The following is a 14,249-nucleotide window of genomic DNA, read 5'->3' on the forward strand; positions in this document are numbered from 1 at the left end:
CAAAGAAATATTCAAAAACTAGTGGGGTCATATCAAAAAGAGCTTGCCTGCTTGAAGAGATTCCCACTGATCAAATTCAGGACAATTTGAGTGTCAGGAAAAAAAAAATGGTAATGGATTATATAACATTCTAAATACAAAAAGAATTCAAGAACTCATAGTGGCATTCAGAGTGTGGAAGGAATGACTAGGTGAAGCTCTCTTTTACAAAGAAGAATGCCAGCTAATGATAGAATTAGAAAACCACCATTTTGTCAACATCCAGTAAAATAATTTATTTGGACAAGGTCAGCAGTTGATGCTAAAACCATAGGGTAAAAGATTATTGTGAAACAGGATATTCACCTGACTTCAAAGATCACTAATACCTAAAGATTACTAATTAATTGTAAAGAAACCTTTACAATAGTGGGATGTGGCAGATACAAAGGTACCTACCAAGAATTCCAGTTCAGCATGACAAACAATGAGACAAATGGACGTTGTGTGCCTCAAGATTTGATGCAATAGGAAATACACAATACTATCCTTGTATTATTCTTGCCAAGAATTTTGACCTGGATCTAATTATCAGGAGACAAATAGACAAATCCAGATTGTGATGAGTTCTCCAAGATTACAGACCTGTAGTCAACAAAAATGTCAATATCATGAAAACCAAAATAAAGTTGGGATGGACTGTGCAAGACCAGATTAATTGAGAAAGAGACATGGAAACTAAATACAAAGTATGATTCTTTTTTTTTTTTAAGATTTTTATTTATTTATTTGAGAGAGAGAGCACAAGCTGGGGGGAGTAGCAGGGGGAGAGGGAAAAGCAGGTTCCCCACTGAGCAGGGAGCCAGACGCAGAGCTCGATCCCAGGACCCCAAGATCACAACCTGAGCCAAAGTAAGATGCTTAACCAACTGAGCCACCCAGGAGCCCCACAAAGTATGATTCTTGATTGGATGAATATAAAGGACAGTTTTGAGAGGACAGTTTTTGAAATTCAAATATTGATAATGTATTAGGCTATCACTGCGTTAGTGTTTTCTTTCTTAGTTGTAAAAATGGAAATAGAATGTTCTTGTTCATAAGCAATACATGATCAAATATTGAAGTGTCATGATTGCTCAGATTACTTTCAAATGGCTCAGGGGAAAAAAGTATGATACATATTGAAAGAAAGGGAAGGGGGGAGAGAGAAAGCAAATATGGTAAAATATTAACAAATGATAGGTCTTTCAGATAATCTGTACAGCTCTTCCTTCTTTAAATGTTGTATATCATGTTTCCCTTGTTTGTAACAGAAGCTGCTATTTCACTCTCTCTGAATATAACATAAGGCACTAGAAAGAATATGGGCTTTAGAATGAAATTTAGGTTTAATTCATAATAATGCCACTTTGTTCATTTAACAAATGTTTATTCCTGAATACCTGCCAAGTGCCAGGCACTGTTGAGGGTGTCCTTAGGGAACAAGAGATCTGGTTGCTGTCCTCAGAAGCTTATATTATAGTGGAGGAGAGAGGTAGTAAATAAGCACATAAATAAATATACAAGTAAAAATTGTGATACGTAGTATTGAAAAACATCAGAGTGCTATAAACAAGGAAGACAGATGACATTTACCTTAGAGTGGGGGATGATCAAAGACACTTTTCCAGCAAGTGATCTTGAGCAAAAATTATTTGAATTCTATGAGGGCTGGTTTTCTGATCTGTAAAAATGAAGGTAACTTTCTTACCCTATCACTTGTGAAAACTAAATGTGATCATGTATAATGAAGTACCTGACCTATTGAAAGGAACCGTGGTAGATGTTGCTGGCTCTGCTGCTCCCCTCATGGGACTCCTTTACAAGCATTGTGTTTTGTTCATTTGCTAATACTCCCTAATCTTTCCCCCCTCCACAGGGCTCAGAGTGGAATGCCTCCAATTTAGAGGATTTACAGAACCGAGGGTAAGCACACAGAGCAATTGCTTTTATCCCCCTGACAGAAATCACTGTTCTTTTTTACTTTTTCCTGTCATATAGGTGTCTGTGAGTAACCTTAAGCCTTAGAGTTGCTTCCAGTTGATTCTAATCAGGTGTAATCTAATAAAAAGTTAAGTGGCCATTCTCCCACTGTTTCATCCTCCCCCACACACAGCTCCCAAGAAAGAGCTACTGTTTCAGTGGAAAGGCTTTCCAAAAGAAATGTGCATGCTTTTCCTGCTGTTTAAAACAAAGGTAGTTATTGGTTCCTTCTGTTTGTTTTTAGAGCAATTTAAGATCCACAGTAAAATTGAGGAGAAGGTACAGAGGTTTCCCATCTACCTCTGCCCCCACACATGCATAGCCCCCACCCACTATCACCATCCCCACCCGAGTGGTGCATTTGTTACAATTGATAAACCTTCATTGATAACATCATAATCATGCAAAGTCCATATTTACGTTATAGTTCACTGTCAGTATTGTACATTCTGTGGCTTTGGACAAATGTATAGTATCATGCATCCATCATTATGGTATCATAGAGTATTTTCACTGCCTTAAAAATCCTCTGTTCTGCCCATTTATTCCCACCCCCACTCCTGGCAACCACTGATCTTTTTACTGCCACCATAGTTTTGCCTTTGGTTCCTATTTTTATGTAAGAGTACACAGAACTACATATGTTGGGTTCACAGCTATCCACTCAAAATTTATTGACCATCTTCCGTGAGCCAGGTACAGTGCTAGATACTAGAGATCCAAAGAAAAATAAGACTCAGTCCCTATCCTTTTTTAATAAGGTGCTTGAAATCTAAGGAGGTTATAAATGTAAAGTGGACAAGCTTCTGAAATTGAACAAAGTAGCAATACTTTGCTACTTTGTATTAAGAAATGTGCCCCTAAGCAGCATGGTTATTGAGTTTGATTGTAGCGATTGAGACCACCATGAACGTTCAGCAAGCAAAAGGCTGCCATTTTTCTTCCCTTTTTACTTCTTAGCTAATGCCTAAATTTTTCATTGAAGTTGGCCATGCTAACTCATAATTGTGGACAGCGATAAGACCTACTGAAACCCAGAAGTAGTGATGGCTAGTTGCTGGCTTCCTGTTTTCTCAGCTGTAAGCCAACCTTCTGGTTATCTTTAGCATGATTAGATGCATACTCCCTACTTTTCCTTCAGAAGAAAGGTATCTCATAATTGCTAAAATGAACTTGGAACAAGACTTAAGGCAGAGAATTATACAAAGAGTTCTTGGGGTGGGGAGAAGGGGGGTGTGAATCTGGTTACTTAATTTAAGATATGAAAATAAATAGAACTTGGAAATTTTAAGTTGATTAGAATTGAGTCTAGAGTTCTTGAAAATAGAGACTGTATCTTAGTTTTAAAACGTACCTCTACCTAGCTCAAAGTTTTATTACCAAGAGGGTGCTCAGTAAATGTGAAGGGACGATAGAAAAATTGACTGTGACTTGCCAGAAACTAGCATGTAGATACAGTGTTTAATAGGAAATCTGAGATTTGATACAGCCAGTGCTTGCCAAATGCATTGAAATTACATCATGCGCACATGGGCTTTGACTTTAGAGTACGCTTTGACTTCTAACCCCCCCACTGGAGATGATACCTGTTCATCTCATTTACTACTTATAATGCTAAATTATAAAACGCAGATGTATTTGTCTTAAAAGACAGTATAGGCGGATGCTCAGACATCGACTTAGATCTTGTTTCATAAATTCACTGGTTCTTAAACTCTTGTGGATTAAGAATTATAGTTACAAAACACATATACTGCCCCTTGTGGATGATTTATGGGACTTCCAAGACTAATTTTGGCAATAAGGCCGTTTTCACCCAATCTACTGACTTTAGCACCCCAAGTAAAGCACTCCTCCATATAGAGATGTCAAAGAAGTTTCACGGAGTGCTGATTTCAGTTGGTAGTGGCTGTCTAAGGGTTCTGTAATAAGTAGGATTGGGAAGCCTTGTCCTATCATAATCCATTATTAAATTACGGGATTAAAGGTGGGAGGTTATTCATTTTTATTTTAAATAAGAGAAGTGTGCTTTCCTTTTGACAGTTTCATTGAAATAGGATTCACATACAGTTCATCCATTTAAAATGTACACTTCAATGATATGTATTATTTTTAGAGAGTTGTGCAATAATTTAGAACATTTTTTTCAACCCAAAAAGAAATTCTGTACCCTTTAACAGTCACCCCAGCTTCTAGAAACTACTAATCTACTTTCTGTCTCTATAGATTTACCTATTCTGGACATGTCATTTAAATGGAATCATATAATATGTGCTCTTTTAGGAACGATTTCTTCCACTTCACATTATATTTTCAAGGTTTATCAATGTTGTAGCATGTGTTAGTACTTTCATTCCTTTTTTTTTATTGACAAATAATGTTCCATTGTTTGGAAATACCACATTTTATTTATTCATTCGTCAGTTGATGGACATTTGAGTTTTTTCCACTTTCTAGCTATTATGAATACTGCTGTGACCATTCATGTACAAATTTTGGGGTAGACTTCTTTTTCATTTCTCTTGGGTTTATACCTAGGAGAGGAATATGCTGGGTCATAGAGTAACTCCATGTACTATTTTCCACAATTACATGTGCTTGGTTTTTAAATTAAAAAGAAAAAAAAAAAAATCCTTCCTAGTAATGGACTTTGATGCAAAGTTAAAACATATCCAGATATCATGTTTCAGAAAAATTTTGGTCTCTTGACCTTAACCACAAAATGGGTTAACTATGGCTCTCCCTTTCTGTAGTCATTTCTCTGACTTCAGGGATTGGGTTTGTAAGAACACTATGTGTAGTTCCAAGAAGGAAGCAGCTTCTGTAGAGAGAAATAAGTCAGTCTGTGTTGTCTTGTTGGAGTAAACTCCAGTGATGTCCAAGTCCACACAGCACTGAGAAAAGATAACCGTTTGGCAAATTAAACCCAAGCATTTATTGAAATTGTGCAGTGAGAGAGACAGCAGAAGAAATTTGTGGTACAGAAACCCTTCTCTGCAAGCCTCTGGGTATGGGAGAACTCTCAGACACATCTGCTGCTCTGGCAGCCAGGACTGCAGCCTGCAGAGTGACAAGAGTGTTAGGTCCAACTTTCCTCTGACCCTCCCAGCCCTCGCCTCTCTTGCCTTGCTTGTAGTTTACAGAGAGTAACAGAGTAAAATCTAGCATTCAGAAAGATAGGAGGAAATTTTTCCCTTTCCTATTTTGTTGTTTTTTTGTGTCTTGAGGTAGATGTTAATAGTCTGATTTAATAGAAATGACTTCCAAAGAATAAATTATGTTTCTGGTAATTTTATCGACTGAAGAGAAATTGTCAGATCACGGACCTTGGGTTGATTCTTTTGAAGTAAAATACAAGGCATATTTTCAGAAGACTATCAAAGATGAGATTGTGTAACTGTACATAAACTGAAAAGGGAATTTAGATGTTGAACTTGGTAGACAGCTTTTCGCTCAGTAATTCATTGGTGCCCAGGTATGTCCTGGATTCTGTTATTTAGTTTCTCTACTAAATAAGTATATAGCCTCTTAGTTCTTTAGCTTTCCTCAATATTTTAGTATTTTATTTCAACCTAGAGAGCAAACAAATTTTAAATACAAAAAACAGTGCTGGAATTGGATTTAGCCTGAGTTGTAGAGCACATATTCTCCCTTGGTTTCCTTGCAGGGTACGGTATATCTTGAATGTCACTCGAGAGATAGATAACTTCTTCCCAGGAGTCTTTGAGTATCATAACATCCGAGTATACGATGAAGAGGCAACGGATCTCCTGGCTTACTGGAATGACACTTACAAATTCATCTCTAAAGCAAAGTGAGTAATGGTCCCACACACGTGCTCTGACCCATGTTCCTCCCGCACCACATGCGGCTGGGGCCTGAGAGCTCTAGATGGCTTACTGTCTGTACTCTGGGAGAAGGAATTAAAGAAAAAAAGGAGACTTAGGTTCCTTAATCCTGGGGAAGAGTTGACTAGTGACTTCATACTTTCCCTGTAAGTAGATGAAACCCCTGGAAGAATGAATCCCCTGTTGACTCTTTCCATTGAGCACAAGATGAGGGAACACAAACTGAAGCCGCTGCAAACGCAGTAAGAGTGAGAGAAGGAAGATGTTCCAAAGGAAGTGCTAAGTTGCCAAAGGGGACATGTGAAAGTGAGAGAACAGAAATTACTCCAGGTGGGTGGGATACTGAGTCCTTCTTTCTGAAGACCAGAAGGGAAACTTAGTGAGCTTTGGAAATCTTTTCTCTTTCTTTTACTTTACTTTTATGGTACTCTAAGCAGTGAAATTTTCCTCTGGCCGTTCTCTTGATATCATCTTGAAATTAATTGGTCCCTTTTTTTTTTTTTAAGATTTTATTTATTTATTTGACAGAGAGAGACAGACAGTGAGAGAGGGAACACAAGCAGGGGGAGTGGGGGAGGGAGAAGCAGGCTTCCCGCTGAGCAGGGAGCCCGATGCGGGGCTCGATCCCAGGACCCTGGGATCATGACCTGAGCCGAAGGCAGATGCTCAACGACTGAGCCACCCAGGCGCCCTGAATTGGTCCTTTTAGTGAAACAAAGTATTAATTTAATGTTTAGTGTTAATTAGTATTAGTATGTCTGCGCTGGTTTTTTTTAAGTCCCTGGGGATTTCCTTGCCAATCCTATATATTCCTTCAATAGAAGGAGCCATAAATGAGCATGTTAGCCACGCTGCCCCTCTGATGGGACCACATTCAAACATCCCTGGCAGATGAGAAGCACTTCTCATTTTTAAAGCCCTCCCTCAGCAATGATTCCACATCTTTCTTCAGGACCTCCATAGTCAAGAAGTTCTTCGTCTTAGTTACCCTGAATCCTCCTAGCTTTGAGCCCATACTCTCAGTGTCTACCTAGCACCTGGAGGAGTGTTTTATATTCTTGAAGCCTATTATTAAATTGTTCTCAATAATACCTCTCACGGCATGCTTACTATGTGCCAGGTACTTTACACTTTATTCTCTCATGTAATATTTTCCAGAATCCAGAGAGGCATATACTGTCATCCTTTTGTACAGATAGGGACAGACTATAGAGATGAGGTTCAGAGAAGTTAAGTAACAAGTGGTGAAGATAGGACTTGAACCTAAGATCATGTCTTATTCCAGAGTCCATGAAGTATTTAGGAATAGTCTAGTTCCTTAAGGAAGGGAGACTGGAAAAGACTAGGCATGTTGTGAGGATCACAGCCAAAGAGGCTAGAGTTCAGGTGAGGCCCCAGTCCCAGTGAAAGGAAAGGCCAGTTTCAGCCTTGAGGTAAGATATGTGAGGCCTGCAGGGTACACATGAGCAGGCAGTCCTGCTTGGGCTCATGTGAGTGTAGGTCGGCATCTGAGAGTGAGCGCCTCTTTAAACGGCACCAGGCACCTCACATGTTTCATCCTGATCAGGGTCCTGAATTCCAGACTCGACCTACAGATGGGTGGGTTTAGAATTCCTGAAGTGATACCAGGACCAGGCTTAATCTAGACAACCCAGCACGGGGAGGGGCGGAAGGGGGGCGGTGTGTGGCTGAAACTGAAAGATGAAATTGGATTTTCTGAACTGACTTCAGATCCTTCAAAATGTGAGTTAGAAACCATCCGCTGAAAAAGCCCCATTCAAAATAATGACTTCCAAAGAAGTCATGCTTTTATGGGGGTGGATTTCATAACTGTATTTTTCTTAAAATTGTCCACCTTTGAGCACCTTGCATGCCTGCGGGTATAGACCTGAAATTTGATGTCAGAGCTTGATGGGAAAATATAGAGCACATGTCTGAACTTGCACTGTAGTCTAAAGTTATGGTGCCATAAAGAAAACAAAAATGTCCTAGTCATTTGGGATCATCTAAGCATGCAGAGACACACACCTTCATCAACCTAAGGACTCCAGAATTTTGCATCTAAATGATGGGTAGGAGGTTAATCTTACCTTCCTTTTGAGACTGTTTTGATTATTGCAGATCATTCTCTGAATTCCTATCACTTATCTGGCACATAACCTCATTCCTATCATTTTGGCATGTAACCTCATGCCTTCCTTGCATTGTACTTAACTCTTTCTTGTGTGTCTTTCTCCAGCAGAAGAGTTATAAGCCTCTGGAAGGAAGCTTGTTTACTGTAATACAGTGAGTGAGTGAATGAGTAGATTTCCCCTATTAGGCTGATGTACATTTTTTTTTAATTTATTGGACTAGCCACATGGGAAGGATTTTTAGCCCATGTACTCTAGTGAAAAGAGTAACCATTCTTTTTTCCAGATTTTAAAATATTTTTACTTATAGCTGACAGATCTAACAGCAGATCTGTAAGTTTGTTCATACATTTAGTAAATATTTGAAGGCTTACTCTGTGCCAGACACTGTGTTATTAGCAGAATTAGCATAGCATAACTGAGTCATGTTCATATCCAAAGTAATGAGCTCTAGCATCTTGAGACCACAGGGTTTTGTTTGTTTCTTACAGTCACTTTATGGTAACTTTGCTTTCTCTTTCCTCCACCCCATTAAAACAACAACAGGTAGTTACTCCACCCTCCTCACTGAGAAAGCCTCATGGTGCATCACATGGTCCCATCCAACTCCACAGATTGTCTAGCCAGTCCCTAGACAGAACATGATGGTGATAGTTTGAAAAGTGATATGTAGGACTACATCTGAGTAAAGAGGAGGGTTAGTTTTATTTGGTTTGTACTTTCCTCCAGGGACAGAACCCTTACTGGAACTTGAACTGGAAGCAACTCAGAACATTTGGATATATTAGATGAATCACTGTCACACTTGTAACTCAAGACTGTGCCAGCCTTGGAACATGCACCTCCAGACATGCAAAATGGGGTCCAGTGTCTAAATTGAAAATTCTCCCTTCACACTCATTGCAATTACCATTCTGCGTTTTAATTATCTCTTTCTCCCCCGAACCCTACCATTTAGGGAAGATTTACTTTTCTTTGCCTCTACTGGGAGGAGGCAGGGAAACCTTGCACATTATCTTACAACAGTGATTGCCTGATAAATGTTTGCTGAATTAATTTAAAAGGATTAATAGTAACATTGACTATTGTTTGAGTACACTAGAATTGCCTCCCCTCCCTGCACATTTGACTATAGATATACAAGTACACTAAGGTGGGATGGTTTGAAAGAAAATGGAAAGACGAGAGGAGACTTGGAAACATGTAGAACGTAGCTTTTTAAAATGTGCTCACTCTTGTGTTTTTCTCCTTACCTCCATCTCCCGACATAGGAAACATGGCTCTAAATGCCTTGTGCACTGCAAAATGGGGGTGAGTCGCTCAGCCTCCACTGTGATTGCCTACGCAATGAAGGAGTACGGCTGGAATCTGGACCGGGCCTATGACTACGTGAAGGAGAGGCGAACAGTGACCAAGCCCAACCCCAGCTTCATGAGACAACTGGAAGAGTACCAGGGGATCTTGCTGGCAAGGTGAGTCCTTCAGGGACTTTCTGAGATTTTCCCCCCATTATGCTCCCCGGGGCAAGATAAAATTTCCTTCCCTCCAGCCAATTCTCAGCCTAATTTGGATGTGTGATACATTTTGAAAATTGAAACGTCTGTCAATCTAGATTTTAAAAAACAAGTACAAGCATTTAAGAATAGTATGGAAGGTCAGGTGTTTAAACTAAAGACATTTAAACTAAAAGGTGGACATACTGTTCTCTTACTTTCTCAAGTAGGTGCTGATTATCATAAACATTTCTCAACATCTTCTAAGGCCAGATACAGCTGCCTTATCAAAATGGATACTTATTGCTCCCAAAGGAATGCTAAGCATAGATGAAGTTCTTAGAAAATATTTTGGCCTGTTCTGTAAAAGAAAATAAAATTTAAGAAGTACGTGGTGCTGTTTTAAGCATCATTTTTTATCAGCGCTTGGTTTCAGTGAGCCTTCTCCAAAATTTTGGTCATGTGACAAATCAGATTTGGGGTATGAAGGCACTTCCTGGAAATAACTCTTTTCTTTTCCTTTGAAAAATCTTTTAATCTTTTTATATATATGTCTATATATGCTTTGCAGAAATGCAGAAAACACAGAGAGAAAAATCATTTATAAATTCAATACCCACAGACAGTAATCAACATTATCTTGCATGTTTCTCCAGGTCTGACTCTTACCCCATATATTGATGGATACTTTCTCACAAAAGCTATTCTTCAGCCTACCTCTTCACCCAATAACTGGTCTTGCTTTTTTTTTAAACTGTAGCAATGTATATTGAACAGTTACACTGCAGTTAGCCCTCACTTAACCATCCTTTTTCCCCCCAGTTTTACTGAGCTAGAATTGACATATAACATTGTATAAATTTAAGATGTCCAATGTGTTGATTTGATGCATTTATATATTGCAAACTGATTATCACCACAGCATTAGCTAACACCTCCATTCCTTCACCTGCTGTTTCTTTTTTCTTGGTGAAAATATTTAGGATCTCTCTTAGCAACATTCAGAAGTATATGATACAGTATTATGAACTATAATCTCCATCTTACATTAGATCCCTAGAACATTTTAATCTTATAACTAGAAGTTTATACCCTTTGACCAACATCTCCCCATTTCCCCCATTCTCTACCCCCTAGTAACCCCCACTTTATTCTCTATTTCTCTGAGTATGGCTTTTTTAGATTACACATATAAGTGATACTATTCAGTATTTGTCTTTCTCTGTCTACCCAGTACTAGATCTTGAACATCTTCCTGTATCAATAAGAACTACTCATTTCAGGAATAATTTGGTAATTGGTTATAAAATGAGTAATTATAAGGGGCACCTGGGTGGCTCAGTTGGTTAAGTGACTGCCTTCGGCTCAGGTCATGATCCTGGAGTCCCTGGATCGAGTCCCGCATCGGGCTCCCTGCTCAGCAGGGAGTCTGCTTCTCCCTCTGACCCTCCCCCCTCTCATGCTCTCTGTCTCTCTCATTCTCTCTCTCAAATAAATAAAATCTTTTAAAAAAATGAGTAATTATTTGCTATTTTACCCCACTGGTAGTGAAGGCCACTTTCACCTGCTTTCAAGGAAAGAGATTCACATATTAAACTGGGTTTAAGGGTCAATTTCCCGAGATGCCACATGCTAAAGTTCTGTGGAGTGCTAGATTTTGCTTTAATTTTTCCATGTGTGCATATTCTAGGTGGTTTTGTTCATATGAAGGCACAGCTGCCTAGAAGCAGTTGGGGCTGGTGCCAGAGTTTGACTCCAGTGAGTCTCATGACTTGGTCTTGATGCTTGAATCTGGGCTGTGTTTCCCCTGAACAAAATGTTAAATAGCCTTCCAGCCTATCCAGGCAGAGGGACCACCCTCCCACCCCCGAAGTCTTGTGAAAATGCAGCCCAGCGTAGCATTATGGTTTCCACTAAAAAAAAACCCCTCCCGTTTACTCAGTACTTGGCATGATTTCATCTGAGCCGTTCTTTTAGGAAGCAGGGAGGATACTCAAGTCTCCTCCACTTAAAAAGAATTTGGAGGTCTTGGGGGCCAGATTTTGATGACATTTTTGGATTAGATCAGAAGGTAGGACAAAGCGGTTCTTTTTGGCACAAGAAAGAGGCATCTGAGGGTTGGATGAAACATAAATATTGTATGTTCCCAGACACACACATGACGGATGTTATGCAGTGTCCTCACGTGACCCATTGAGAGCAAGGATATTATGTGTCCTGCCAATTTCAGTATTTATTCTGGAATCTCAGGCTACTGCAAGCTGTTGGGTTGGGTTTTTTTAGAGGATGTGGTTTTTCTTAGATGTTAAAGGAACTTCAGAAAAATCTCAGATGAGGATAAGAAGGGCAGCATAACCCACAAATCACTCTGCTTCTTCCTTTCCCTTTCGGTTCTATTCTGCTTTCCTGGGCTTGATTCATGGAGGGAGGAGCAAGCCCTGGGGAATGAGAAAACCACAGAATTTGAGTCAGTAGATCTGGTTTCCATCTCTGGTTCATCCTCTTGCTGCAACTTTGAGAAGTTACTTCACAGTTCTGATCCTCGCCTGACCCCATCTGTAATATGAAAATCAAGAGCCCTGTGTCACACTGAAACTAATAATACTAATACTAATTGAATTTAAATAAAAAATTTTTTAAAGAACCCTGTGTCACAGGGTTATTGTAAATAAAAATATGTATAAATAAATGTACACTACGAGGGCGCCTGGCTGGCTCAGTCAGAGGAGCCTGCATGCACCTCTTGATCCTCCAGGTTGTGAGTTCAAGCACATTGAGGATAGAGATTACTTAAGAAGAAAATCTTAGGGGCGCCTGGGTGGCTCAGATGGTTAAGCATCTGCCCTCTGCTCAGGTCTGGATCCCAGGGTCCTGGGATCGAGTCCCGCATCGGGCTCCCTGCTCAGCGGGGAGCCTGCTTCTCCCTCTCCTTCTCCTGCTCCCCCTGCTTGTGCTCTCTTGCTGTCTCTGTCAAATAAATAAATCTTTAAAAATATATCTTAAAAAACAATGTACAGTATAGACTGGTAAGGGTTATTCTGATGTGGTTCTCATCATCATCTTTCTCCAGGGCTACCCAGAAACACATACATGTATGTGCCATTTATCCTCTCCTCCTTCCTCCAACCACTGCCTTCCACCACCCACAGGCGCACTAACTCCATTAGAAACTAGAATAGGGGGGCGCCTGGGTGGCTCAGTCATTAAACGTCTGCCTTCGGCTCAGGTCATGATCCTGGGGTCCAGGGATCGAGCCCCACATCGGGCTCCCTGCTCCGCGGGAAGCCTGCTTCTCCCTCTCCCACTCCCCCTGCTTGTGTTCCCTCTCTCACTGTGTCTCTTGCTGTCAAATACATAAAATCTTAAAAAAAGAAACAAGAATAGGAAGTGGTCCTGGAATTTCCTGTACTGTGGTGTTTCCTGGATTTTAAGAACAGAATCTTGTGCTAGGGGTATCACTTAGGCTGCTTTCAAGTAATAGAATACCTCCATCAGTCAGGATCTCAACAAGAAACAGCATACTCGTATTAGGATTATTTGAGGAGGGTTTTATAAAGATGTGGGATTATAGTAGAATCAAGGGACTTGCATCAGCAGAGCTGTTCGGTAATAGCTGCGAGGCCCAAAGAGGGAGGGAGCAGTTACTAGAACCTGGAAGGAGACTCCTGGAGAAAGAGGCACCTTCAGAGAGGAGAAATAACTTTCAGTCAAGGGACACAGCCGGCCTGAAGTGACCCTGTGGGGAGAAAGCTAGGGGAATAAGTGACCTGCCTTTAGCTCCTCCCTCCAGACTGTCTCCCGCCTGCCAGGGCTCCCATGAAACAGTGAATACCCAAACCAGATCAGGCCTCTGCCAGTTAGGAAAAAGAGTGGGAGCGCCTGCCGGGCATACAGTCATTAGGGTCTGCAATCTCCAATGTTTTTTTTAAGAAACAGCACTTGTAGGCTATTGCCAAGCTAGCTGCCAAGTGAACTGGGCCCAGCAGATTCTTGCCCAGCCCTAGAGCGCTACTCCAGAGTCTGCCTGCTTAGAAGAGCAAAAACAGAGAAGCCCCAGACTCCTGGAACTGTCTGAAGCTCTACAGCTTAGGTAACCAGGAGAAGAAAAGTCCTTAGAAAAACCCCACTCATTCTGTCTGCAAAGAAATCCATTTCTTGTGGAGGCACTTAGATCTTATATTCCACATCTTCTGTCAGGAAGCATGTGGTTTTCCCAAAAAGAGCCCTGATCCTAGCATTCTTTAGCCCCTATGGTTGTCTAGAGTGGCACTGGGTACTTAACTTGAGGTCACAGCCCTCTGTTTGAGGGTATTTGCTTGGTGCTTTGATGTCTTGGTAGAAGAGAAGTTTACCAAGGTGATACCAGGCCTCTGTAAGTGGTTTATGAATTGGTTACAGTCTCTTTAATCAGAATGTGAGGCTATGGACCAAACAGTGACCTCCTATCTGAAATGCAAGGGACTTTTTGCATAGTTCAGTATGTCTTTAAGAGGGAAGGCTAATATTTGATATAACCCTTTGGACCTAAAAGGGAGGGTATCATAAAGCCACTGATACTGTGCATATCTAATTTTATTTTTTATCTTTTTATAGCTGGGAGATGGGAGTGAGACAGAAAGAGGGTGGGGGGGTGTGTGTGTGTGTGTGTGTGTGTGTGTGTGTGTGTGTGTGTGTGTGTAAAACCTCCATTAAACTGCCAACAGCCGTGTTTGTTATTCTGTACTCTGATCATGCAGGTATCTGGCAGATTTTTGTTCCATTAGACAAGTTCGGAT

At 40.5% G+C, this 14,249-nt stretch overlaps 1 protein-coding gene across 7 annotated transcripts in view; it reads left to right on the top strand.

The window, feature by feature from the left end:
- The window catches only part of SSH2 (slingshot protein phosphatase 2), a 242,078-nt gene that overhangs the window by 212,641 nt on the left and 15,188 nt on the right, over positions 1-14,249 (top strand). For all 7 annotated transcript variants that reach the window (XM_027624637.2, XM_027624639.2, XM_027624641.2 and 4 more), the window contains 3 exons: positions 1,898-1,944; positions 5,669-5,815; positions 9,253-9,453. In XM_027624637.2, coding sequence (XP_027480438.1) covers positions 1,898-1,944; positions 5,669-5,815; positions 9,253-9,453 — 395 coding nt within the window. The remainder of the gene's footprint in view (positions 1-1,897; positions 1,945-5,668; positions 5,816-9,252; positions 9,454-14,249) is intronic.

Source organism: Zalophus californianus, chromosome 16 (assembly GCF_009762305.2).
Source record: "Zalophus californianus isolate mZalCal1 chromosome 16, mZalCal1.pri.v2, whole genome shotgun sequence".
NCBI classification, from domain to species: Eukaryota; Metazoa; Chordata; class Mammalia; order Carnivora; family Otariidae; genus Zalophus; species Zalophus californianus.